General features: G+C 31.8%; 2 protein-coding genes across 2 annotated transcripts; one reads left to right on the top strand and one right to left on the bottom strand.

The window, feature by feature from the left end:
* Positions 1-6,010: 6,010 nt before the first annotated feature.
* Positions 6,011-18,079, bottom strand: LOC115883367. Its single transcript, XM_030901733.1, has 10 exons — positions 17,812-18,079; positions 17,255-17,713; positions 17,033-17,192; positions 16,474-16,571; positions 16,202-16,414; positions 15,257-15,352; positions 14,785-14,896; positions 12,069-12,371; positions 10,366-10,655; positions 6,011-7,533 (listed from the first exon to the last, which is right to left on the bottom strand). Exons 2-10 carry the CDS (start codon positions 17,694-17,696, stop codon positions 7,373-7,375), a joined length of 1,875 nt encoding a protein of 624 aa, XP_030757593.1. The 5' UTR covers positions 17,697-17,713; positions 17,812-18,079; the 3' UTR covers positions 6,011-7,372.
* Positions 18,080-18,657: 578 nt separating this feature from the next.
* On the top strand, positions 18,658-25,761 carry LOC115883368 (lethal(3)malignant brain tumor-like protein 4). The gene is made up of 7 exons (XM_030901734.1): positions 18,658-18,799; positions 19,132-21,332; positions 22,831-23,059; positions 23,198-23,337; positions 23,505-23,676; positions 23,828-24,050; positions 24,780-25,761. The coding sequence occupies exons 2-7, from the start codon at positions 19,140-19,142 to the stop codon at positions 25,315-25,317; spliced, it is 3,495 nt and encodes a 1,164-aa protein (XP_030757594.1). The 5' UTR covers positions 18,658-18,799; positions 19,132-19,139; the 3' UTR covers positions 25,318-25,761.
* Positions 25,762-27,235: the final 1,474 nt, after the last annotated feature.

The raw sequence follows: 27,235 nt of genomic DNA, 5'->3' as shown, positions 1-27,235 counted from the left end.
TGGATCTTATTTTTATTATACTATATAAAAACTTTAGATAACGTAACTGAGGCCGTATACGTATACTTTTATAAAGTTCTTTAAGCTGGTTTTGTACAGAAACTTATATTTAAATTAATTTAATTTCAGTAAAAACAAAATAACAATCGTAAACAATTAAGTTATGAAAAGTTTCATATTTCGAGACTAATAAAGGTTATAATATTCTTCTACTTCCTGTCTCTATAAGTAACAAGTGTTTTGACAACTTCAACAAGTAGACAGCGGTTCGAAATTTTCAAGAAAAACGGCAACTTTTTTATTCAAAATGATACACTAACAAATAAACATAACAATCAACTCAAAAACCCTAAAGCCAATCCATTAACCCTCCCGGCCGGTCAAGATTCACCTAACCAACCCCCTTACCCCACTCCTCGGAAATGTTGCCCCCACGTCGTTCACGTCATCATCTTAAACATAACCTATGAAAACGTAAACACAACTCCGAACCCCTATTATTGCTAGGCTACGCATGCATTGGAAAAGTTTCAAACTACTTTTACCTGATGATGGGCCAGTTTGTAGTGGTCCAAGATGGATCCTGATGGTTCGCGACACCCGTACGACCCGTATCGGCGAGTTAAAGAAAGTTGTAAGAAGTTGGCGGAAAAAAAAGGAGCCCGATATTCGCGATTAAAAACTTTTCAGACAGCGGACCTAGTCCTTGCGGGCGCGGTTGCCGCGTTTCCAAGGATAATTCACTTACCCTTACGATATTTCCCTGTATTGTGATGAACTTTTTTATAATATTGGTTAAAACTATATTAAAGTAGATTTAAATAAGCTTATTTTGTTAGCAAATGAGAGTTTTTTTGGTGTTCTTGTTTTAATTTTCATGATATATTACGGTTTTGGCCACAAAACTTTAAAGAAGTGATAATCGTATATTATAAAGTTATGCATTTTATATTTTAAGGCACGGTTTTAAATATTTTTTTTAAATAAGTGTTTTGAACGTGTTTAAAACACCGTTACTCGTTCTAACGTGTTTTAAATAGTTGTTTACAACTGTTTAAACATGTTTTAAATTCTGTTTTAAACATATTTGGTGTGTAGGTGTTTTTTTTTAATATTTTTTTTTAAATTTTTTTTAAATCAAAAATTAACCTAGTCGAACGAAATTTTTACATATTGTCAACAGGGAATAAAAGTGACTGATGTGAAATTATACAGGGTCCGGCAATAGTTCGTCGGGTATCTGTAGCTCCTAGAATAAAAAACTTGTTCAAGTGCAAACCTAAAATATGTACCAGGATGTATTTCAGGAAAATATTTTAACTTCTATATGGTGGCTCAAAAAGGGTGATTGAATCGGGATGATTTTTTTTAATAGAACACCCTGTATATTATTGCATTTTTGGCCTCAATAAAAAAATATATATTTTTCAACCTTTCTTAAAAAAAAATATTACAAATATGTACAAGAATTGTCCTCAAATCAAAACTATATTAGGTATTTACTTTAGATGGTCTATACATACTTTGTTATAAATATCGTAATCTTAGATCATACAGGGTGTTCAAAATTCTAAACCAAACTTTCTAAAATAATTTTTCTTTGTCTATTTAAATGGACCACCCTGTATATCATTATTTTATTAGATGGAGAGTTAAAAAATGTACATTTTTTGTATTTAAAGTATTTCAAAATTTTTAATGGTTTCGCAGATATACGAAGTATTATTTCATATGGCGCTTTCAATGGTAAAATACGAGAGAAAAATCATTTTGGGTGGCTTTAATAAAAATTTACTGTGGAAAATACCATATGTAATATAAAACCGCGAATATCTGCGAAACCGTTAAAAATTTTGAAATACTCTAAATACAAGAAATTTTTCTCCATCTATTGAAAAAAATAATATACAAATTTTCTGCCTAAATAAAAAAAATACTAAAGCATTACATTTAATACAATTATTATAAAAAATGTACCGTAACTGACCTTATGTAACATTTTTCAGGATGTTTAAGGAAATCTGGAGGATGTGGCAACGGGACTTTCGAGCGTGATGCCAATATGGAGTTGAAAGTTAGAAAATAATATTGTAGTTGCGCAGCGCTTGTAAAATCAATATCAGAGGACTTCGGAAGTGTATATCGTTCTTATTCATATCTCGAAAGTACTTTGTAATGACTTTTTGAGTGCGCAATCGAAGAATATTAATCCTTTAATAGATTTTCTGCCTTTAGCTCACTTTAAATTGTTTGTAGTTGGAGTTTTTGGGGAGTTGATTGGGTCAAAATATGTCTTATAAAGTTCTTTGCAAGAAAAAACTTAAATTTAACTACGAAAACTCCAGAAAACCTGTAAACACCTGTAAAATATATCCAACTTATTTTGAAGTTCATTTTAAATCAATATTTATTCTACAGTATGTTTGAAAATTATTTCTAAAGAACCGCTTGTTTTTTTTTACTTTAAAAAAAAATATTTCTCCTTAACTATAATATATATAAAAAAGCTTATAAAAAACAAAAATTGTGGTAAGAAGTTTTGAAAAATTATATACCTACAGGGTGATTCACGGATCCAAGAAAAAGCTTCATATCAAGTTTATTATTTAAAATATTAATTATACCGGGTGCGTCGCAAAAGTGGCTCACCCCTATAACTTTTTTATTTTTTCAGATAAAAAAACGAGATTTTGTATATTAGTATATGACATAAATTAGGATTGATTGACGCATTCAATTGTTTTTGGTCACTTCCTGTTTCACCGGAAATAGCTACAACTTTTCATTTTTAAATAGCATCCTCGGTATATTTCTACTTTATTCGATAGAAAATGACGCTCTGAGTAGAATGACATATCATATGTCAACTTTTGACATTTTCGCTTAAAAAATCGTATTTTAAATTTCAATCTAGAGTGCCATGGCTGTGTTAAAAACACTAATTTTTTCATCAAGGAAACTTGGAAAATAGACTTGATCGTCTAATGTTTTTAGTGTCTTGTCCTGGCCGGTTAAAAAGATGCCCAAATCGTATATAATATTTAATTTTTTTCAAATGGAACAAGGGTGGCTCGTTAGCATATTTGGAAAAAGCATTTTTTTACGAATATTTTGGTATCACACACTTGGTATTTCGAGTCAAATTGTCGTTATGAACCGGATGTTACAAAATTTCAAATAAGCCATATCCGAAAATGTTAAGAGTTGACATATGATATGTCATTCTATTCAGAGTGTCATTTTCTATCGAATAAAATAAAAAAATACCGAGGATGCCATTTAAAAATAAAAAAAAAACATACCAAATCTAGTTATCTAAAAAAATAAAAAATTTATAGGGGTGCGCCACTTTTCAGACGCACCCGGTATTTTTTCAAAATTTGCGAGTTAATGCCCACGTTATAAAACTATTTTTTAATACACAGGGTGATTAAAAATTAAAGAGTGTATTTTTTAAATAAAATTCTATATAGGTATTGGATTTCTAGTGGGTTGTTTACCCCCTACCAACCTGTTGAAATACCCAAATTAAAAATACAATAATTTCATAATCCATAACATGAGGTATATATCTATACCTTGAGGGTTTTGAACCCACATTTATTTTTGTAAAGGCAAAAATAAAACACTATTTAACTGAAAATATGCTTTATTTCAATACAACTAAAATACACTAACTTAAAATACAACGAAACGTATAATATTTAAATAAATCATTACATTACTAATAAAGTAAATATTATAATGCACAAAAAAGAAAACATCTAGTTACGCTACATTAGGGTATCAATTTGTAACATGTAGTTCAAAGCGCGAGACATCAAGACAACACCCTGTGCGTAACGTGTTCAGTATATAGTTCATGTAAACCTCGGTTATATCACAACAAAAATCAAAGTAAAGAAAAAAATACGGTTACGTACTAAAAAGAACAACAATAGTCAATTATCTTTATAATAATTATTCTTTTTTTAAATTGAGTATAAAATATGTAGATGATACAATGTATCTACCATAGCTACACGTGTGTTGAGTTCATTCTCTTTGTTTTAAGAAGAATAGTGATATAGTGATAAAAAATCAGACATCCTGTATAGTACAGTCCCTTAAAAAATCTTCTATATCAAAAAAAAATTCAAAGAAAATAGAATATGTTTATTTCGCCTACTCTACCATTCTGTTATATACAGGGTGAAACGAATTTTTTTGAAAATTTAAATTTTCACATAAAGCCATCTACCCCATCTATCTGAATGATTTTCAGCGTTACAGTGTTGTCGCTTCGTATTAAAAGTAGTAGCATCTTTGTTATTTTAAATAGAACACCCGGTATATTATTACATTTTTCAAAACTACTTCCATTTTTCATCATTTTTCTATTGATATATTCTGTACACCTATCTCATAGTTTTTGAGATAAAAAATAAAACGTATAATATACAGGATGTCCCAGAAGTAAGTGCAAGTATTTTAATGGGTGGTAGATCTCGAAAAAAGAAACATATTTTCTCTTTATCGTTTTTCAAATAAGTCCAAAATAACGGAGTTATTTTACTTTGAAAATTTCCAAAAAAATATTTTTTGCTAAAATTTTCAGGACCATTAGGATCCAATGGTTTCTGGATTTTCTTTCTTGTAAATTTAATCTACTGCCTATATTGCCATATTATATCAAGAAATTATGTTTTTTAACTGAGAACTAAAAAAATCCAAAAAATTTTTAAAAAAATTCCGAATTTTCAATTTTTTTTTGCGAAAAAAACCTCATAGGCGTGTTTCTGGGGTTGAACTATATTACATATACTAGTTATAATTTCATCTCAAGAATTTCGTTACCATGACAATTTTAGAAATCTAGCAAGTAAAATTGATACTTACAAAGTTTGAATATTTGTGATAGAAAGGATTTTCTTTAAACTAAACAATTATAATAAAATTATGATCTTTTAAATTGCTTTACTGAACAAACTAGAAGGTTTATGTATAGGAACATAATATATCGTTGAAAAACAATTTTATTGGTTTTCCGAATTTTTAAATAATATACAGGGTGTTTCAAAACAAATGCGAAAAACTTCAGGGGGTGATTCCTTGTTAAAAATAAAGGGTAGTTTGCTTTATAAACGTTGGGTCAAAAGTCAATCATTAGGGAGATATTGCGGTACAAAGATGGCGGAAAAACAATGTTTTTATTTTTTATCTTGAAAACAAAAAGAGATAGACTAATGAAATTTTATGGAAGCATTACTGTTATGAAAACACACTTTCTGGTAATTTTTTCACTTTTTTAAAATGAGTGGAAGGGGTTGAAATAAACTACCCCTATCATTCTTGTTAACGAAATTTAAAGAAAAATCGTATCAAACACATGCAAAAAAGTTAATTTGGATAGTTCAGTTTATTTAGAAACTTTTTTATCTCTTGTGTTTTTTTGATAAAAGTCGCCGATTTAAAATTAAAAATAAAATGTAAAGCATAGAATAGAACATAGATGTGAACTTTAGTTACTTATATGGACTCGTTACTACTAGTTACTTTTGGTAATAGGACTCGTTACTTTAGTTACTTTAGTTACTCGTTACTTTGGTACTTAGTATCGTTACTTTATAATCGTTGTTTTGTGTACAGGTTGGAAGACTTGGACTTGACTTGGAACTTCGTTACTTATTGTTTGTGGCGATCTTCGTTGCGTGCTCGGTTTAACCTATAAGGGGTTTCTACTTTCTCCTAGTGTAAGGGCTTAATAGGATAATTTCAATACTCGGTATTCATAAGTACTGAATAATATGTATAATATTTTTATAATGATATGTTATCACTATGTATTAATAAAATTAAAAATAAAAGAAAACAAATTAAACAAAGAAAATATGTGTATAATATAAAGTATTTTTTTATTTTTTCTCTCTCTCTTTGTATTTTACATTAATAATTATGCAAACAGTAAAAATAAAAAAAATGTATATATTTTTGTTAAAATATAAAAATATATAAAAAATTTATATTCCTCTGTGACGGATTCATCTCTTCAAAAAAGTAAAAAATAACTAAAAATTACTATTTTTATTTTGTAGATTTTCTCGCAGCGTACGTAAGTAGCGAAATATCTATTCTTTTTTGAACAGGAAAAATATTTGCTCTGCTTTTTCAGATGTTAACATTTTTTGTGAATAACGTGAATCCATTTTTAATTAATATCTAAGACATATTAATCTAAATAAACAATTCTATTCTTCGCTCACCGAACAACTATAAATCAAAAAATAAAACACACTCGAAAAAGGTGCGGAATTACCTAAATAAAAACTGACAACAAAGCGCAAAGGGACAAACACCGCGGCCGCGCCGGTTCGTCATGAGCCAATCATAATTGTAATAAAAATATCACACTTTTGCCATCCAAAACACCGGCCGGCGTCAAGTCAACACTTTAAACATAAACATATTGATAACAACTAGACCTACGTCGAAGTAAGGAATATTTCAGCATCGAGTTTCGAGTCCTCGGTTCGTGCATTTCCAGGGATTACGATTACTGCCAGCGCAAAAGTAACGAATCAGCTTAGTAACGAGTAACGAGTCCTAAATTCAAATGGTAAGCGTTACTGCGAGTCCTCGTTAAGTAACTGTTACTTTGTAACGATTACTTAGAATTTTTACATCACTAATATATAGGCTTGAATTTAAAATAACAATGATTTCAGCGATTTTATAACAAACGGAAATAAATATTTTTTCTGATCTCTGACCTGTCTGATATCCAGTTAGTTGATTTAGACAGATCGAATATGTCGACTCTCCTTAACCTATACTATAAACCAAATTTCAGCTTTCAATATGCCGAATTTATAATTTAACCAAAATTTTACACATATTTTATTTTTTATCTCAAAAACTAGTAGAGATAGATATAGGTTAGTACAATAGAAAAATGAGATATCAAAGTAGTTTCCAAAATTGTATATACCGGGTGTTCCATTTAAAATAACAAAGATACTACCAATTTTCAAATGAAGCGACAACACTGTAACGCTGAAAATAATTTAGATATATGAAGCAGGTGCCTTACTGTAAAAATCCAAATTTTAAAAAAGTTCTCCATAAAAATCTAACCTACCATCGCCGTGAATCACCCTATATAAAGACTATCCTAGATGATAACTTTCCTAAATAAAATAATTTATAAAATTCTAGTTCGAAAAATATGTTTCAGAAAATAAATTTCCTTCCATATAAAAAACAATGTTTAATTCTAGTACACCCTGTACTAAATAAACACTTCAAATCGATCACTATTCTTCTTAAAACGCCTTATTTTTCCTTTATACAGAGACCAAAAAATGAGAACTTATGTTTCCAAGTACGTAGAAACCTAGAATTCTCTGTAGTAGTTCAAATATCTCTTCAGGATCAGTGGCAGCGGCAACTCCTGAATTTTGGCCTTCATGTGTTCAGTGAAGGGGCTCTGGTACATTTTCAATTCATTGTCGACCTGTTTCGTATCTTCTTCAGTATCAAATTCACTGCTGTTATCTGGAAAAAACATCAATTATGATCAAGATCATCAAGATGACGTCCCATACCAATCTATTTTTTTTTACTAAAAAAAAGTTTCTAATATTTTTTAAGTTAAATATGGGTGGGTTTAAGTTTAAATATAAAACCGTCATGCGTTGTTTTAAACCAGTTTTATTGGTTTATTTCAAAAATGACAGATCATATTTTAATTTTATTGGTCGACGGAACGATGAACGACAAACGGACGCCGATGCGTATGCACTCGCCTTTAGATTTTTGAGGCTTGTCAAAGTCTTGCCAAATTATAGGTTATAATTTTGTGTCAACTTATGTCAAATATCTGCGTTTTGGAAGCAACCATGCAACGATGCATTCTGATTCGCGTTATTACGTGTGTTTTGTGTCTTTTGGAGTCAAGTGGAGGAAAAGTAACAGCTTCATAATCTTCAGTAAATTTTGAATATTTTTTGTTAGAGCCATTTTCCCCTATCTACCAAAATAAAGTGGTGGGGGAAGGTTAGATCTAGATTAGATCTAGTTAGAGTGTTGTTTTAATTGTAAAATGTGAACGTGTATTTTTTTGGATTAATTTTAATTGTATTTGTCTGATGATGCTCGTATATGAGCGAAACACGTGTAACAGTTTAACACTGTATAAACGTTGAGACCGAGACTTTGAGTCTTTTTTCTACTTTTTTAACTAACTCTGGAATGGATGATCGGAATCCAACAAGCGAGGGCTCGTTTAACGGATTCAAGCGAGGGCTCGTTTAGCGCGTTTCACTCTATATTGTACCATATAAACAATAATAAGCAGAACGTAGACGCTGTTCACAATTTAACAAACATGCGCGTTTCAAAAAAATTAAATGCAATAGTATAGTACTTTTTAGCGATAGTAAAAAGTAGCAAAAGCAGGGTGGCGAGTCCGTTTTTCAAACCGAAGATATTAAAATTATAATAAAACCAAGATAAGCTCTTACCCTATTTTACAACACATTACAGTAGCTCTGCCTGATTTCTGGCCCTGTCTACCCTAGAAATAAGTTATTTTAAAATGACGATATTTTCAAAATACGAATAATATCAGATGTATTAATATTTAATAATTAAGATACTACTACAGTGAATAAGAAACGATTCAGTGAAGTCATGGTAAGCTTTGGAAAGTTGTTTTTTGACGTGTAGTAGTATAAACGTCAAATTGTCATTAGATCAACATTTTGATAGTCTTAGCAGTTTTTATCTTTTTAATTGCTTTACAAAATGCCAACAACTTCAACTACTTCAAATAATAAAGGCATTTTGAAAAAGCATTTAAAAGATAAAACAAAACGCTTCTAAGACTATCAAAATGTTGATCTAATAACAATTTGACGTTTACCTATACTATACGCGAAAAAGCAACTGTTTTTCCAAAGCCTACCTTTGACTTCACTGAATCATCGTTTCTTGTCTACAATTATTAATATCTTAATTATTAGATATTAATACATCTGTATTATGGTATTCGGTATTTCGTCGATTTTAAAATAAACTAACTGTTTCTATCTCTATTTTTGTTAGAATGGACCTAATCAAGAGGGCTACTGATACTGTATTGTAAAAAATAAGGTAATTAAGGGCTTATTTTTGGTATTTATTATAATTTTGCTAATATCTTCGGTTTGAAAAGAAGATATCAAGATGGTTTTCGCTGACCTTTTAAGCTTTTACTACTCTTTACTATCAGCTAACACATACATACTATTTTATTTTTTTTTTGAAAAACGCGCTATGTTTGTTAAATTGCAAGAAAGCGCCTCTAGCGTCTACAAGTTCAAAACCATTATTATTATTATTTTTATAGAATAATATAGAGTAAGAAACGCTCTTTAAACGAGCCCTCGCTTATTGGATTCTGATCATCCAGTCCGGAGTTATTAACATTTAAATAAAGATAGATCTAACCTTCCCCCACCACTTTATTTTAGCAGATAGGGGGAAATGGTTCTAACAAAAAAAATCCAAAATTTACTGAAGATTATGAAGCTATTATTTATAGTACCCATTATGTAGGCAAAATTCTGTAAAAAATCTATTTTCTTATTTTCCATAACAGTTGCGCCACCTAGCGGCCGTTTTATAAACTTGAAAATAATTTCCAGCAATTTCTCATAGCCCCTTTAGTTATAAATATTTTTTCCGTAAGCCCTACGGCTAATACTTTCCGAGATACAGCGGAGAGATTCTTAGTGGGACACCCGGTACATAAGTTATATTGATAAATATAACAATAAATGCGGAAATTTTCTTCAAGCTTGAAAGTAAGAAATAGTTCTTTTTTATATTTTTTTTTTGTATGTGGTGTTTTGTTCTTGTTTGTTTTGTATTAACATATACCGTTTTTTTAATAAAATAACTCAATTACAATTTTTCAGTTTTATACAGGTTTTTTTTCACAATATTTTGAAGTAATCACTTATCACTCAAATTTTAAATGTTCCTGCTATGCGTTCCAGTTGTACCAACTTATTTCTTTGTAAAATAAAATAAACTACTTTGAAATTAAAACGACAGACGCATCTATCACTGTCAAGGATCTTGTCGTTGGATAGACATAGATATAATATATAGTTCACAATAATCACCAAAGCCGCCTTGTCATATTAGAAAATAACTTCAAAATGAAATGTGTGTGATAATTGAAAAAATTGCAAATTGTTGGTGGCAACTTCATTTCGCTCTTAAAAATTAATGAAGGCATGTATTGACATGATCCAAAAAACAAAATGTTCAGGAGACATGGTTGTGACGGTAAAATTATATTTTACGTTACATTTTTTCGTATAACTCTGTACAACTAACCTTGATTATGGCTACGGGACCGGCAATCCATCCTTCTTAACTTGGCCACGCGACGTGTTCCTCTTTTTTGACGTTTCTCCAGACCGGAAGTGGCTTGTTCCTCGTCGCAACTAGAGATGGCGTCCAATTTCATGTTATCACCCTCTTCATCTTCGTCGTCATCGTCTGAAGAATCTCTGGCTTCGATAATTTCGTCACCCAGACCGCTGTCGAATTTTTCTCTTTTTCCGTTGGACTTTGACGGAGCTGCGCTGGTCGATGGTTTGTTAGAGCCCATAGAAAAGCCCTCACTGAAAAGATAATAGTAGTAGAGAATAATACCCTTAAGCCCTTTTGTATGTATAATTTCAGAAAATGGTTAAGTAGAATAGCACTGTGCAAGACTAGGCCATGAATCCAAATTATTACTTGTTAATTACAGTAATTAGTATACAGTAAAAATATATTTGTTCGCTTTAAACATACACATATAATAATAAATGTACTGAATCAATCTGTATAATTAAATTAATAGAGACCTTTGGCTGTTTCATGTTCATTTTCAGTGCAGTTTATTGAGAAAACGCATATTAAGTAAAATAATATCTACTCTTTTAAACTAGGTTGATTTGTACTAAAAAGTTAAATAATGCATTTTTTACCGTATTTATGAAAATAAGTATACTAAGGGCTGGCAAAGGTTAGTCTTGGGTCGATTTCCGTATGTAAGAAGAGTACAATGCATTTATAATGTACTGAACAAAGAGAGAACAGTAAACACGTTGCCAAACGTATGAAATAAACCGAGAAACTATGCACATTGCTCAGAGACGTGGAAGGGGATATAGCAGATTCGTCGCGGTATCAATATATCAATCAGTACCTATGATCAGTACTTTTGGTAAAAATAAGTGGAATTGAGTTGGCGTTCGACAATGGTCGCGCTATTAGAATTCAAAAATCGATCTCGAAATCCATTAGAACAATTGATTGTAATTTTTTTCAAAAACTTCCTTAATATTTCTACTATATTTACTTCGCAGACAATATGTGAAAATCTCTATAAGTAAAAAGTTTTACACTAAAAGTAAATGGATGGTTTTTTTTTTAATTTTTGAACGAAAAAAAAGCTATCAAATTTTTCTTATTTAAACATTTTGTAAGAGATCCGAACTTCAAAATAAAAAAAAGTTTCAATATATAAAGTGGTTCTTGAGTTATCGCGTGTTGTGTTAAAAAGTTGAGTGTTTAAATTATCGCGATTACTGACGTTTTCTCGTTATAAAAAAATGGACACCCTAACGATATCCTTATAATTCCATTTCAGATGCTCAGAAACATATCTAATGATTTGATCTAGTTATCTTTTCGAAAAAAAAGTCTTTAAAAATAAGCGGTTTGAGATCGTGATTTTACTTTACTTGATAGGGAAAGGCGTACCGGAGAAATGTGGCAACGCCGCAACAGCTAACACACTCTCGCATTTCTCTCACTCCGACTTAATAAGATCCCTGTGCGATTTACTTCCACACATGTGAATACCGACCCAAATTAAGAGTTGCCAGCACGGTAGAGTATATTACATTTTTAGAAAACTCATAACAAGGCAAGTAAAATAAAAAATAATATACAGGGTATCCTATTTATAAAAAAACATAAGTTTGACTCATATTTCAAAAATGACAGCTCTCAGCGAAAACTAGTTACTGGGTTCTTTTACTCACTCTTTGTTCTGCATTTCATTTTGACCTCCCTCCACTTCTCTCTGTGCATTCTCCTCGTTCTCGTTCTCCTGGTTATCCTGACTGGCCATTTCCTCCACCAGATCATCCCTTTGCCGTTCCAGACTTGCCCTCTCCCTTCTGAGCACTTCGAGACATTCCACAAGCACGTCACTGATGTCATTTATAGTGTCCAGAGACTGTTCCCCCTCTGGACGACTCTGGTTGGCTTCGTTGGGGTTTTGTGGATCGGGGTGGTGTTCAATGACGGCTCTGACCTCTTGAGAAGTCGGCGCCTCAGCAGTGCTGTTTTCAAAATTTTATTAAACAACTATGGACAGTAGCACACTGGAGAAACAGGCCTATTGACAACATTTGATCTTTAGAACGTTTGAATAAAAAAAATAAGGAAGGAGTATAATGCTATCCTTGTATTCATGCAAGGTAGATGCCGGACAAAGGGCCCTAGGGTGGGGATCCTTGACAGTTCTGTTTGTCGATTCATTTGACATAGAATTTGATTTGAAATTTTGTGGATTTGTCAGTCTTTACTGAGCTTATTTTATCTTCTTTATTATTTATTCTTCTACTGATAGTTGTTTAAAGATAGTAAATCTAGAAGGAAATTGTGGCAAAACTTAAATTATCAGTGGCACTATTGCGATTTATCGAAAAAGACAGTAAAATAGTTGGTTGTGTAGAGTGCGGTAGATCTCGGTCAAAAATCGAGATAAATAATGGAGTAACTTTTCGCTAATAGGTGACTATACAGGTTGTTAACTCGACAGTTACTTATAGGGGAACAGAATGGCAACACTGCCTATTGAGAACGCATGCATTATTGATTATTCTGCCGACTCGTCCCGTCGCGTCGTCTATCGACGAGCGGGCCGAGGTTGCCATATTTTAACCATAAAGCCCTTGCCGCACGTAATGAACAAATTAACAACCTGTATAATATACATACGTGTAGTAAACCGATCATTTACGAAATTCATTTAAAATTAACTAATTATATATTTTTTCTTGCATTTTTGCTTTAATTTACTACACAAAACATCCCCCTTTAGAACTTCATCTGTCATGTTAAGAAATGAAAGTAAATAGTAAAGCGCCTCTCGTGTTTGTTCGCACTCTTAAAATTTCAATTAATGCCTGTACATATATATTTTTAATATATTTTTTAAATTTAAATTTTTTTAATTATAAAGTAATATATTACATTTAAATGGAATATATTACAGTACAATTATGTCAATTACAGGATTACAGGCTTGTTTTCTAACATTTTTTAAATAAAACGAATTCTTAAATCTCAATAAATTATAACTTGTAAATTTTAATATTTAAACATGATTTTAACTATTTCTGACAATAACTAACTTTTTGTTATCAAGATGACATTTTAGACGGCAACTGACATATATGTCATATTTGAATTTTAAAAATGTATGTAATATAATTTAAATTAAAATAATGCAACTTTATACTAAGAAAACATTTATACACTCAGAAAATACAACAAAGTCTAATAATATAGTTTGATGACCGGTGGCACCTCTAGTGTTTGTTCGGGCAGTTGGTCTTTTACTCCCACTTATGGCCATTAAAGAAAAAGTTCTCAAGGGGGATGTTTTGTGATTTACTACTTGTCAAAGATTAGATGTCAAAGAATTTAGATACATCAATTTGACTTACCTGCTTCAGTAGCTTATCGGATGTTTGTGTTAATAAATAATTATTATAACTTATATTTTTATAACAATTTTAATAACTACCAACATTTATTGACGACCTCCTTCCTTATCTTTTTATTCAAAGTTTAGAACCGTACGATGGAAATAAAACGGCCTCAAAGACGTGTTAATTGTTGATCAGTTTTATGTCAATTTTTAGTAAATGATGTCTAGAGACTGACCTCGCTAAAATTATCATCGATTGTCACTCCCCGGCCGTCTTCGACGCCGTTTTTTTTCGATCATACGGTATTTATTTATCTCTTTAAATTTCCCTGCATATAAATTTTCTTTCTTTCACAACCTTGATTTTGCCTAGGCCTAGCGAAAATTCCTTAGAACTGGCAACTATGTAAAAAGTATAATAACGAGAACTCTGTTACAAAAATAAATATTTACCGTTTTAATTAGACCGTTACCAAGTAAATAAATAACTTATTTATAGATTAAAATACTTTGGATATACACAAAGGAAACCATCAATTATAAATTACTTGGCTAAACAATGGGTTGTGATAAGCACTGTTTTTTGCTAGCACGATAAATGCTGATAAATTACATACGATCAATAAAAAAACGGCGTACAGTCACCTTTGAAAAGACATTCGATGATAATTTCTGTCTTTTAATTGTGTTCATTTAAATTTTTGTTGTGGCATGCAAATTTAAATATCTTTTAATATCTTAAATACTAAAGATTTTAAACATATTTAACCCTTATAATAACTGCCTTTTTTTGGGCCCAAGAATCCAAAAATGAAATAAAATACTGGGTGTTCCATAAGAAAAAATATAACTTTGGTATGGATCTTAGTTCTGAAACATCCTGTATATTTCAAAATAATTTTAAATTGTGCACATTGTCTCCCCACATATACCCATAAAATATTTTGTTTCTACATCTTTCCGTTTTCGTATAATCAACCGAGGCGAATGAGGTGCGCCACCCTGTATGTTTATAAAAAAAATCTTTAAAAACCTACCTATGATTTGAGCTTTCTTCAGCTATATTACTATCAACCTCCATAGATTCTTGGTTAGTTCGAGACTCTCTATTTCTTCTGCTTGAACTTGAAGAACTTTCTCTATCTCCACCTCATAAGTAATTGAATATACAAAAATTTATAACAAACAAATAAAAATAATTACAGCTGGTTCCAAAAAAATGAATACGACTCTTTACACATTTTTTTCGAATATTTGGGCAGTGTATATTTATGTGTCAAGTATTTTGACATGTTAAGGTTATTGTGACATTGTAAAAAACAACTTTGCTTTTGACAAAGTGGCAAATAAATTTTTCAGAACGTCAGCATGACATGAGTAGAGAAATGGGGGACTGGTATCATAGAATATACTGCCCAAAATAATAAAAATATGTTTTAAATCGTATTCAATTTTATTGGAACCAGCTGTACTTTAGGAAGTAACTATTATAAAATATGAAAGCCTTACTTGATCTCCTACCCCCCATTCCTAAAAAGAAACTAAATATTCCGCCATCGTCGCTTCTAAAACTTGCACGACCTGCATTATGATTTCTGTCACCCCCTACAAAAATCAATAAACGATAAATTTTATAGATATGGGAAAATCAATAAAAAACTCATTAAAATTAATAATAACCACCTATCAGAAGATCACCCTTTTGATTTTTAGACACCATATATTTTCATGTTTTTTGCAATTTTCTCTAAAACGGTATAGAAATTTGGAAAATATAAACGGGATTAACCATTTTAGAACAAGCAAAAATTTTTATGAAGAATGCATCTTTCTCAAAATGTCGATAATAAAAAAAAGTTTGGCCTCTTGTAAAGACAATCTGGGGACATACTGTATATTAGGCTATACCCAGTAGGTAAATTCCAATTTTTTTATTGAAATTTAAAATTTCTTCTTCATTTTGGAGACCGCAATTTATTAATTTTATTTTAATTTTATTAGTAATATTGTTATTAATAAAAATGTGTTTATCTCATCAAGGAGGCCGAATTCGACAAAATATCAAGAGATAATTTTAATTGGCATTAAATGGCCTACACAATTTTGATATCAAAAGAAAAAAGTCAGTGGCGCACATGTTTTATTTTTTTTTAAATATTCCAGTGATAACCCATATGCACGTCCCTGATATATTTATCGACACTTTTTTAGCATTAAAATATGTAGCACTTATAGTAACTTTTACCCCCAAAATTTCATTCAAATCACTAAAAGCACTTGGAAGAAAACTATAATAAAAAAATTAAAATTTTCACCCCTTGTAGGTACGAAACAAAGCAGAATCGGACCTATGTTGATATGAAAAATAAATCTTATTTTTACGTGAGGAATCTCCCCGCGTGTTTTTTAAAACACCCTGTATATCCAAATCATATCAATAATTACAATAATTACCAATTCTAACATGTCTGTCCTCATCTGAACTCTCATCATCATCAAACAATGGCACGACAAGCCTCTTCAACACTCTTTTTCTTTTGGGCTCTTTGGATGGAGCTCTGAACTTCACCCTCTTTGCTGGGGGATGGTCAATTTCTATATTTCTCCTCAGTATATTTCGTACCACTGCTCTACATAACACTTGCAGAGACAGTGGTTCAATTTCAACTAAACCAAAGAAAAAAAAATGGTAAAAAAATGTCTAAGAACAATTTTTAAATCCATACTTGGATGGACAAAGTCCTGAAAGTCTTCTGGAGGCAAAATAAGTGAAGCAAAAGATACGGGTAGTAGTGATTTTGCTTTCCATTCTGCTTTAGTTGTTCTAGAAAAATAAATTCACTAAACATGTGTAAAAAATTGCCAAAAACGGGCATTTTTGAGTTTTTTCCATACATATAGTCATGGAAAATGAGGATTTTATTAAAACTGCTGTTATTTACTAGCTAAAAGTCGTAGAATAAGAAAATATAGGCTATGGTACCCTTAAAAGGACAGTAATGGATATAATGAATGTTTCAACCATCAAGAAAAATTGCTCAAAAATAAGGGTCCAAAAAATTAATTTTCCCACAAAACCTAGATATCTAAGCCTTTAAAGGTGTACATATTCTGAATCTACATAAAATATCCTATAAATGTTGAAATCTTCATGATTTGAAGACTATGTTTACTATTTACCTAAGACCATTGAAATTGTGTGAAAAATAGTCATGAAAATTGGCGATTTTGTTAAAACCGCTTTAATATTAAAATAGAAATTAAGGTAACAATAATTGTACTTACCTTTTTATTTGAAAAAGTTGGTCATTAATAGGCATAACTAAGACACCTCCAACTTTAATCAAACTCTTCATGTAATCTTTGTATTGTTCCGGACACCCTGCACCACAATAAATCCTATCATACAGTGCAGTACACTCACTAGTAAGACTCAAACAATTCCCTAAATAAATAAAAAACAGGAACTACATACCAAGTATTTAAATCTTGATATTTTATATTTACCTTGCCTGAATTTAGGTTCGCAAAAATCATACTCATCTAAAGCACCCGAATACCTCTTAAAATCCTCCAGTTTTCTGTTGGCATACAGAATGACATCTTCATGAAGCTCGATCCCGTGATTTACACCATTTGTTCCCAGGATTAATCCCACCATAGTGCTAAGATAACCTGTTCCAGAGCCTAGGTTCAGAAACGACAGTCCTGGAGCTAGACAGAGTCCTTCCATGACCTCTGAGTAGATGCAGGGAGCTGACAGGTGTAGATTTCCACTTTTCCATGCCAAATCCTTGTAAGCATTTCCTCTGAACTCTGGTAGAAAGTATTCGGCTCTATCTACTGCCCTGAATACTCGTTCTATTTGTGCTGATTTAATATAATCTGCTTCAAGTAGATTATCAATAAGATCGTCATTATTGCGTCCCGAACTCACAGCTCCCCCCATTTTACACCGGCTTTGCTCTAATTAACGAATAAATCGGCGTAAGTACATTTAAATATGGTTGTTTATTGATAACTGCGCCACTTGACAAAAATATTTCTAATTGACATCGTCTTACCTTAATGGATGTATAGAAAATCGTACAGATTTTTTGGACATATAACAGTCAACAAAAAGTATCTAAATACTCGTTGGTAACATCACTGTATCACTTTAGTTAATATTAGGATATTTATATAATCGCATCTATCGTTCTATGCACGATATTTTTATTTATTGAGATAGGTAATCAAAAAAAACGTCAAAGTCAAATCTGCTCAAAACAACCAATTTCCAGCTGTTTTTATAAAACGATGTTGCCATTTTCGATATCGATAGTTATAAATGAACTAATTTCAACACTTTAACTTAAAAGCATATTTATATACATTTTGCCTATATTTATTTACGTTTGAATATTTTCCAAATATTGTTGATTATTTCTCTGAACAGAAAACCAAGGATTGTTATTCTTTACCTTATTAGGTAAGGACGACTAGCTTGGCAACACTGACGAAAAAAAAATAAGCGCGTGCGTTTTGCATTTATTCCGCCTGCCATCTTAGATTTATTATCTCTGAAATGTAGAATACTTTCTCCTTGAATTTAATTTTCTATACAAAGCGTACGAATTCATTTTACATCAATATTTATTAATTCGGTATCTTAAAGGATGTTATAATATTGATTTTGTTATTTTAAAATGCTCAACAACGCCATCTTATTATTAACGGTTCCGTATCCGACATTCTCCGTCGGTAATTTGAAATTTACCACAACGGTTTTATAGTAATTCTCACCCTTAAAAAAATTACTGGTCCTTATTATCGGTGTATTTTTGTGTAAGGGTATTAAATAATTGTATATTTTTAAATAATATCTGAAATAAATTTAGTGCGGCGGGAAAATTATACAGTTCTCCGCACTTCCCCCGCTTACCCTGGGTTTCCACTGCGCACGCGCCGTACAAATTATTGGAGGAATTATTCTTGGGTATTTGGGAATAGTTTTATTTTTCGGAAAATTCAGTTTTTCATGGATAGTGACCTTCCGGATAGGAATAACTGGTAAGTGTATGTTTAGAAATTTCTCATTATCGAGCTCAAATTAAAGTTTCTATAGAGATATTACCAAACTTAGTCATTTCATAAAAGTTTATACTCATAACAGTTTTACAACACAGACTTGCAAATTTATAGTTTTTCTTGCTGGCGTTCTTTATATCAGGCGTCTAATTAGTTCTTGGAGTTATTTTTGATATGCAGTAAGCGCTCTTTGTATAATAGTTGTCCTAAATTTTAATTTATAAGAAAATGTAAATATCAGATAATTTCATGTTACCCTGATAATAAAATTCTATTGTTTAGAGATAATTATCATATAACTAAACATTTTCTAGATACAATAATGGCTTCAAACTCTTCCGTGGACCGACTGGATTCTGTAGAATCGGAAATCGATTTACCTGCGGAAATTGATCCCAGCAAAACAAAACTTGTGATCGAAAACCATTCTGATGACATAACAATTTCAAAGTGTGAGGACAATCAAGGAGGTCAGGAAATGAGCTCCAGCTCTACTAAAAACGCTGTGCCCGCCCTCAAAGCACAAGTTTTACCTTTGGTTTATTTTCAAAATAATAATAAGGCCTCTTTTATGAGTAACAAAAGCAATAATAACAATTTCATTCTGGGTCCTATCACAACAAATTACACAAACAAGCCTAACTCTACTAAAAATGTTATTTTGACTTCTGGTCGTGGTCCTGTGGTTCTACCTAAACCGATGGCAATAGTACCAGCAGGGGGTAAGGGTGGTTCCGCCTATGTTACTATGTTAAAGCAAGTACCAAAACCTGTAGATTTTTCGGTAGATGCGACTAAGATAACTGAAGTTAAGATGATCGGACAGACTAATGGGTTTATACAGGGTGGAACGTCGTCTCAGAAAATTTTACTGGCTCCTATGCCCAAGGTTCAGTCGAATAGACCTCCTGTTACAGCTACAACTAATTCAGTACAGTCAAAATTCACCGTATTACCGATGCCGGTACCACCTACCGACCCTGGAAGCTCAGGAATTCCAAAAATTTATAATTTTCAAATTTCCGATGGCAAATTACAGTATTCGAATTTCAGGAATCCCATAAGTATTTTGCAGAGTAAAAATGAGATTCCCGAAAAACCGGCGGTTTCCGCTGAGAAACTCGATGTTGTAGTCGAAAAAAATGATATAAGTAACAAGACTTACGAACTGTCAATCGCTGAGGAGTCCTCGAGTAACCAGAGTGATAGCAGACTTGTAGTTTCTTCAGTTGATAGCAATTCGTCCAGTGACAACAATGCGAATTCAAAACAGACAGCAACTTTCACTCCGGGAGTCTCGATTTTGAAGAAAAACTTCCCTTCCGCCTTGTTTGAACTGGACAAACCTGAGTTCAACACTTCCCAAAATAGTTCTAATCAAACTGTGACCAGTATGAACAGTCAAATTGAGGAAAAAACTGTTGTTACAAGTGTACCAAAAACTTCAAAACCGGAAAAGAATCGAAGGAAGTCTGCTTTTAGTTTTAGAAAGGATTTTGATGATATGGAGATCAGTTTTTTCGATTCGAAAACCGAAAAAACCAGTAAACTTCCTGAGGTAACCGAAGTGAAGGTCGAGAAAGAAGTTAAAAATGAGGAACAGCCCAAACCTGAGGTAGTTCCGGACCCGAAGAATATTTTTAACTTCAGTGAGAGTGATATAAACGCAGCTAAACTCCTGAAATGGGAAGATGGCATTGGAACTCTTCCAGGAAGTGATTTAAAGTTTATTGTGAATGAGTTTGGTATGATCGAGTACCTCCTGGAAGAGGACTACCAGAAAATGATTGAGAAAAAACAGCAAGAAACCAAGATCAAGGAAGATATGGAGAAAGAAGTACGATGTTTGGAGTGTGGATGTTACGGTATCAGATCTGATTTTATTTCTTCGAATTTCTGCAGTAACGAGTGTCAGATTGCTTGTCTGAACATCATTAAAAAACCACCCGACGCATCCTCTTCTTCGGTACTTAAAAGTAATAATAAACCTCAAAAAAGAAAGTTTGGTAAAAATAAATCAGATAATGACATAAAAGACGCAGACAGTGGTGACGAAGAAAACTCAAACCACTCAAACCAAGACAAATTCGTGTATCCATGGGCATGTAAAAAGAAGGGTTTTTCATGGTCAAAGTACCTAACCCATGTCAGCGCTAAAGCAGCCCCGACTAAACTTTTCAAAGACCCGTTTCCATATAACAGAAATGGGTTCAAAATGGGTATGAAGCTTGAAGGAGTCGATCCACAGCATCCAGGCTATTTTTGTGTTCTGTCTGTGATGGATACAGTAGGGTACAGGATTAGGTTGCATTTCGATGGGTACTCGGATAATTATGACTTCTGGGTGAATGCGGATAGTATGGATATCTTCCCGATGGGATGGTGCGAGAAGTATGGGCATGTTTTGAGGCCTCCTCCTGGGTATACCGATGAGACGTTCAATTGGTTGCAGTATTTGAAGGATACGAAGAGTACCGCTGCTCCGAAGCATCTGTTTGCCAACAGAGCTGGACAGGTAAGGTTTTAGTTCTTTAAAAATTTATATTTATTTATTAAAAAAGTCCTATAAATTTAAAGTTTAAAAATATACAGGGCGCTGTAAAAGTGCGTCGGGCAACTGTAGCTCGTATAATATAAAACTTAGGAATTCTATTTAAGTGCATACCTAAGGTTGTATTTTAAGAAAATATTTTAACTTCTACAGGGTGGCTCGAATTTTTTTTTTCTAGATCAGAGTGATTTTTTTTTGAACACCCAGAATATTATTGAATTTTTGGCTTCCTTTCTGATCACTTTATATAATGCTAAAATATTATTAAATATGTTGATAGTTTCAGAGATATTAATAAAAAAATAAAAAATATATATTTTTCAGCCTTTTAAAAATAGGTACAAGAACTATATACTGGAATCAAAACTATACTACGTATTTACTATAGTTGGTCTGTACTTTTTTCGCTATAAATATCGTAATCTTAAATCATAGAGGGTGTTTAAAATTTCCCGTCAAACTTTCTAAAATATAAAATAATGTTTCTTAATTTTTTTAGATAGAACATCCTGTAGGTATATTATTTTTTTTTTTGTTGGACGAAGAATTAAAAAATGAAAATTTTTAGGAGGTATTAAAGTATTATAATTTTTTTAACGATTTTGCCAATATTTGCGGTATTATATAACATATGGCTCTTTCAACAGTAAATTTTTATCAAAGCCACCTAATGGTTTTTGTCTGGTATTTGGTGAAAAAGCCATATAGATATACCGCAAATATCTGCGAAACCGTTAAAAAAAATGAAATACTTTATAAATATTATGAATACTAAAAATGTTTATTTTTTGATGTTTCGTCTAACAAAAATATAATATACAAGTTGTTCTATACAGGAAAAAATAATAAATTAACATTATTTTTTATTTTATATTTTAGAATATTTGGCGTAGAATTTTGAACACTCTGTATAATTTTAGGCTACAGTATTTAAAGCAAAGTAAGTACAGACCAACTATAGCAAGTACCTAGTGTAGTTTCGATTTCAGGATATGTATTTTAATATATTTTTTAAAAAGGCAGAAAAACATATATTTTTTATTATTTATTTATTAATGTCTCTAAAACCTTCAAAACATATTTAATAATATCTTAGGATTATATAAAGTGATCAGAAAGGAAGCCAAGGTAGCAATAATATACAGCGTGTTCTATTTAAAAAAAAATCATCCCGATACCCTTACACTTTTGCATGAGTCACTCTGTAGATGTTAAAATATTTTCCTGAAATATATCCTGGTACATAGTTTAAACAAAATTCCTAAATTTTTTCTTATAAGAGCTACTTTTTTTGGATTTAATAAAAATTTGATATTTCAATAAATTATTCATCAAAAATCGGATTTTTCTGAATTTTAAAAACTATGCAAATAAGTAAATAGGAAGTGTGGATTTTTTTTTTTCTAAAAACAATCATCAGATTTTTTTTTACATTATATTCAAAACTAATGATTTCTTTCAGGCAATCTGTCCAAACGGTTTTAGAATAGGAATGAAGTTGGAAGCAGTGGACAAGAAGGACTCGGCATTGGTTTGCGTTGCCACAGTCAGAGACATGATGGATAACAGACTTTTAATTCATTTTGACGGTTGGGATGACATTTACGATTACTGGGCGGACCCTACGTCACCCTACATCCACCCTGTAGGCTGGTGCGATCAGTATGGACATAATTTAACTCCCCCTAGCGGTAAGTGATGGAAAAAATCGCTTTTTAATATGTTAACAATCTTAGAATACAAATTGAAATATTTAATCTAAAAAATATATTTTTCTATATTTTCATTAAATTTTGGTATGGTTTTTTGATGTTTATTTTTTCTTAAAGATTACCCCACACCCGAAAATTTTACGTGGGAAAAATACCTTAAAGAGAAGAAGGCTGTGGCGGCTCCAGTAAGAGCTTTCAAACAACGGTCTGCTTGTGGCTTCAAAAGAGGCATGAGATTGGAATGTGTAGATAAGAGGGTAAGTTTTTTTTTCGTAAAACAAAACAGATTAACTATTTTTTTATTATGCAAATTAATTTATTTTTTATTTCTTAAAAAGTACACCATAAACATTATAAATTATAGAATGGCACAAATAGACATTATAAATTGTAGATGTTGCTATATTATCTTTTACCATCTTAGGTCCCACACCTAATCAGAGTAGCCACGGTAGATGACGTGAAAGAACACCAAATCCGGATCCATTTTGACGGATGGCTTGACAGATACAGTTATTGGGTCGACGATGACAGCCCCGACATTCATCCAGTGGGCTGGTGTCAAAAAACAGGCCATCCCATGGAACCACCTTTGAGTAAGTATTATTATGTTTTTTTTTCATTCCTTTTTTATTGTTTTTTATTTCTTTTATTCATTTCCTTGTTTATTTTTATTTATTTCTTTGTTGTGTTATTTATTTTTTACGTTTTTTTTTCTTCATTTTTTTAACTATTATTTTATTTCAGCTCCTGATGACGTCTATGACTTTCTGGAATGTCCCACGGTGGGTTGTAGAGGACAGGGACACAAACTGGGACTGAAACACAGTACGCATTCCAGTCAGAAGTACTGTCCTTATGCCGAGGCTAACGTCGACACTGACAAGGTGATTCCTGACAGGTTGCTCACTCCGGACAGGAGTCCAGAGGCCAAAGTTCCTGTGTCCCGAGAACCAAAGGATTATAAACAGTAAGTAGACATACTGTGTATGTTTTAATAGTATATAATTTATATTCATACAATTTTATGGGTAGGTAGAAAATTTTATATTTTCTACATTTTTTACATGTCCAGATGTAGAAAATTAGTTTTGAATATTCTAAGCCTTTTTTGAGATTATATTTATTTCAAATACTTCAGTCACAATAATTAGTACAAGAAATAATCTAATAACGATATCTCTAATTGTTATTTAGTATTTAACAAATGAATAGTATATAGTATGTCAAAAAAAAGCTTAACTATTAACTTCTATATTATTTTAAATTGATATGGACAACGGGAAGATGTATGACAGTGACTGTTGTGTCAATATACAGGCATTAAATATACAGAATTAATTTTGTACCTGTTCTCAGATTTTATCAAGGATTTTATACATTTTCTACTTATTCTACATTTTCTACGCGTCGTTACCCAACCCTGTCTACAAAACAATTCTATTTAACACTTGTCAAGAAAGTCAAAGGCGACATTGCTACGTAAAACGTCAGATATTTTGATGACATGCACGCCAACTTTTATTGGTTTTTCTATACAGGGTGTTTTAAAAAATATATAACTCTCGTGGGGAGATTCCTCACATAAAACTCAGTATTATTTTTTATATCCACATAGTTCCGATTCTGCTTTGTTTTGTATCTACAGGGGGGGAAAGGTAGACGTTAACTTAATCCTTTTCTTTCTTTTTTGCTTTAGAAAACCCAGGGTAGGTAGACCACCGAAATGGCTGAAAGAACTGGAAGCCTCCAATTCACAAAGCGCCCCCAGCGAAGAACCCCCCGAAAAGAAACTCAAGAAAAAACACCCTTCAGTATCCCCCAAATTAAAACACGAAAAAAGCGAAGAAGACGTGAGCAAATGTTCCTCCACGTCCACACAGTACCAATCGATCGCAAAAGCGAAAAAAATGATCGAAAAATCGAGAATATACCCCGCCGAAAAAGAATCATGGAAGAGACACTCGAATTTCCTTAATAACTACGTCTCCCCCCAAGATAACCCTCTGGAATGGTCCACCGATGACGTCGTCGACTTCGTCAGTTCCATACCCGGGTGTGAATCGAGCGTAGCGAACTTCCTGGCCAATGAAGTGGATGGGGAGGCGTTGCTCCACCTCAGCCAACGTGATATAGTGCAGCTGTTGCATTTCAAGGTCGGGCCAGCTGTCAAACTGTACAACGGTATCGTGTTGTTGAGGAAGCGGTTCTGGCACACGATTTTGCACATGACGTGAACTGGGAAAAGTGATATTTATCGGTATACCGGGTGATAACGTTGTCTGTGTTCATGTACTGTATGATCGAAATAAAAAAAACGGCGTCAGCGATGGCTATGAAATGAAGACCGCTGTCATTTTATATGGGAAATGTCGTCGATCGTCATTTCCCAGCCAACTGGACGCCGTTGTTTTTTTTTTTTCGATCATAGGGTATTATCTGTCAAATTTTTAAAGTAACACAAAACGATTTTTTTGATATGCTTTATTTTTGAAGTGATACTTCTTTAGGCGCTCTGGAAACAAACGTTCAAGGTCGTGACACACAAGCTAACGAGACGGCCGTGACACATAAGCCCTCTGACACTTAAAGACTTAGAAATTAGGTAAAGGCTTAGAAATACGTAATGACGCGACGTGTATTTCAAAAAATGTGTTTATCAAAAATATTAATATTTTAATATAAATCATTTATTTTACGCTTATAATACTATGTGTTACATGTAAAAAACTATTTTTTACGCGTATAAAACTATTTGTTACGCGCAAAAAACTATTTGTTACACATAAATAACTATTTGTTACTTTTTCAACATTTCAAACTACATTTTCTCGAACATGTTTTTCAAATTCTTTAGTTTAATTGCTGCTAGTAAGAAGTTTTACTTCAAATATGCGCCCATAGTGCATACACAACTTTTTTTACTTAGTTTTATCTGCAAAATTCAAGGTTGGGTAGGTAGAAAATTTTATATACCCTACCGTATTTTTTACACGTAGAAAATTAATTTTCTGCTCCAACTAATTTTCTATATTTTTTACATGTCCAAACGTAGAAAATTAGTTTTGTATATTGTAAGCCTTTTTCGAGTTTATATTTATTTCAAATACTTTAATAAATTAGTACAAGAAATAAACCAATAACGATATATCTAATCGTTATTTATTATTTAATAAATGGATAGTATACAGAATAATTCTGTTAAACGTTTTGTACCTGTTCTTAGATCTTATACATTTTCTACTTAATATTCTACATTTTCTACGCACTTTTCTACATACACGTAGAAAATTAATTTTCTACGCGTCATTACCCAACCCTGGCAGAATATGTTGCCAAAGTTTCCGTTTTGATTACATTTCGGACCACCCTGTAGATGATACCTCAGTTGAATAAATAACATATTTTACTAATTCACAAAAAATAAACTTATTTGTTGGTATTTTTCGAAAATAGTATGTAGCGATTTGGGCAAAATTTTAGAACTCGCAATTTGTAGTTTTCTCTAAAACCAGCATTTACAGAGATATATAGCTATTGACTAAAATAGGCGTGAACACTTTGTATATAAAGCTTTTTGTAATGTTTATAGTGAGTGTAATAAGGCTTATATTTTTTATTGTAAATAATATATTTTTGAAAATATTAACTATGCTCACATTTTTAATATTTTTTGGTGCTTAAAATTCCAATATTAATGTTATGAACTGCCTCTAGTGACGACATGGTAAAAAACGGTTTCATGGTAGCCTTTGAAATGACGATTGATGAGATTTTTTGTTTGGCCTACTCCAATACCGCACTTATCCTCAACATCAAAATTTTTTTGAATATCCTGTAGGGGTATCATTTCAAAGGGCACTTAAACGCTGTTTTTGCGGTATAACTGAACTATTGTAAATATATATATTCTACTCTTATAAGCTATAATCACCCTGTATATTTGTTTTAACCAAAATAAGGGAATAACCGTAAATATTTTTTTATTTTGTAATTATTTTCTCTTTATTATTGATGAATGCAATTTTGTTTTTATACCACGGTATTTTAGCATCGATTTTAGTTTTAAGGATGTATTTTATATTTATATTAAATCTTTTTTATACATTTGTCTTATTTTTGTTATAAATACTTAAATGTTTCCCTCAAGGGCTC

The sequence above is a fragment of the Sitophilus oryzae genome, unplaced genomic scaffold (genome assembly GCF_002938485.1).
Source record: "Sitophilus oryzae breed Bouriz unplaced genomic scaffold, Soryzae_2.0 scaffold_1870_pilon_pilon, whole genome shotgun sequence".
NCBI lineage: Eukaryota > Metazoa > Arthropoda > Insecta > Coleoptera > Curculionidae > Sitophilus > Sitophilus oryzae.
Note: the sequence above shows the minus strand (reverse complement) of the source record. Positions and strands in the feature narration are given on the sequence as shown.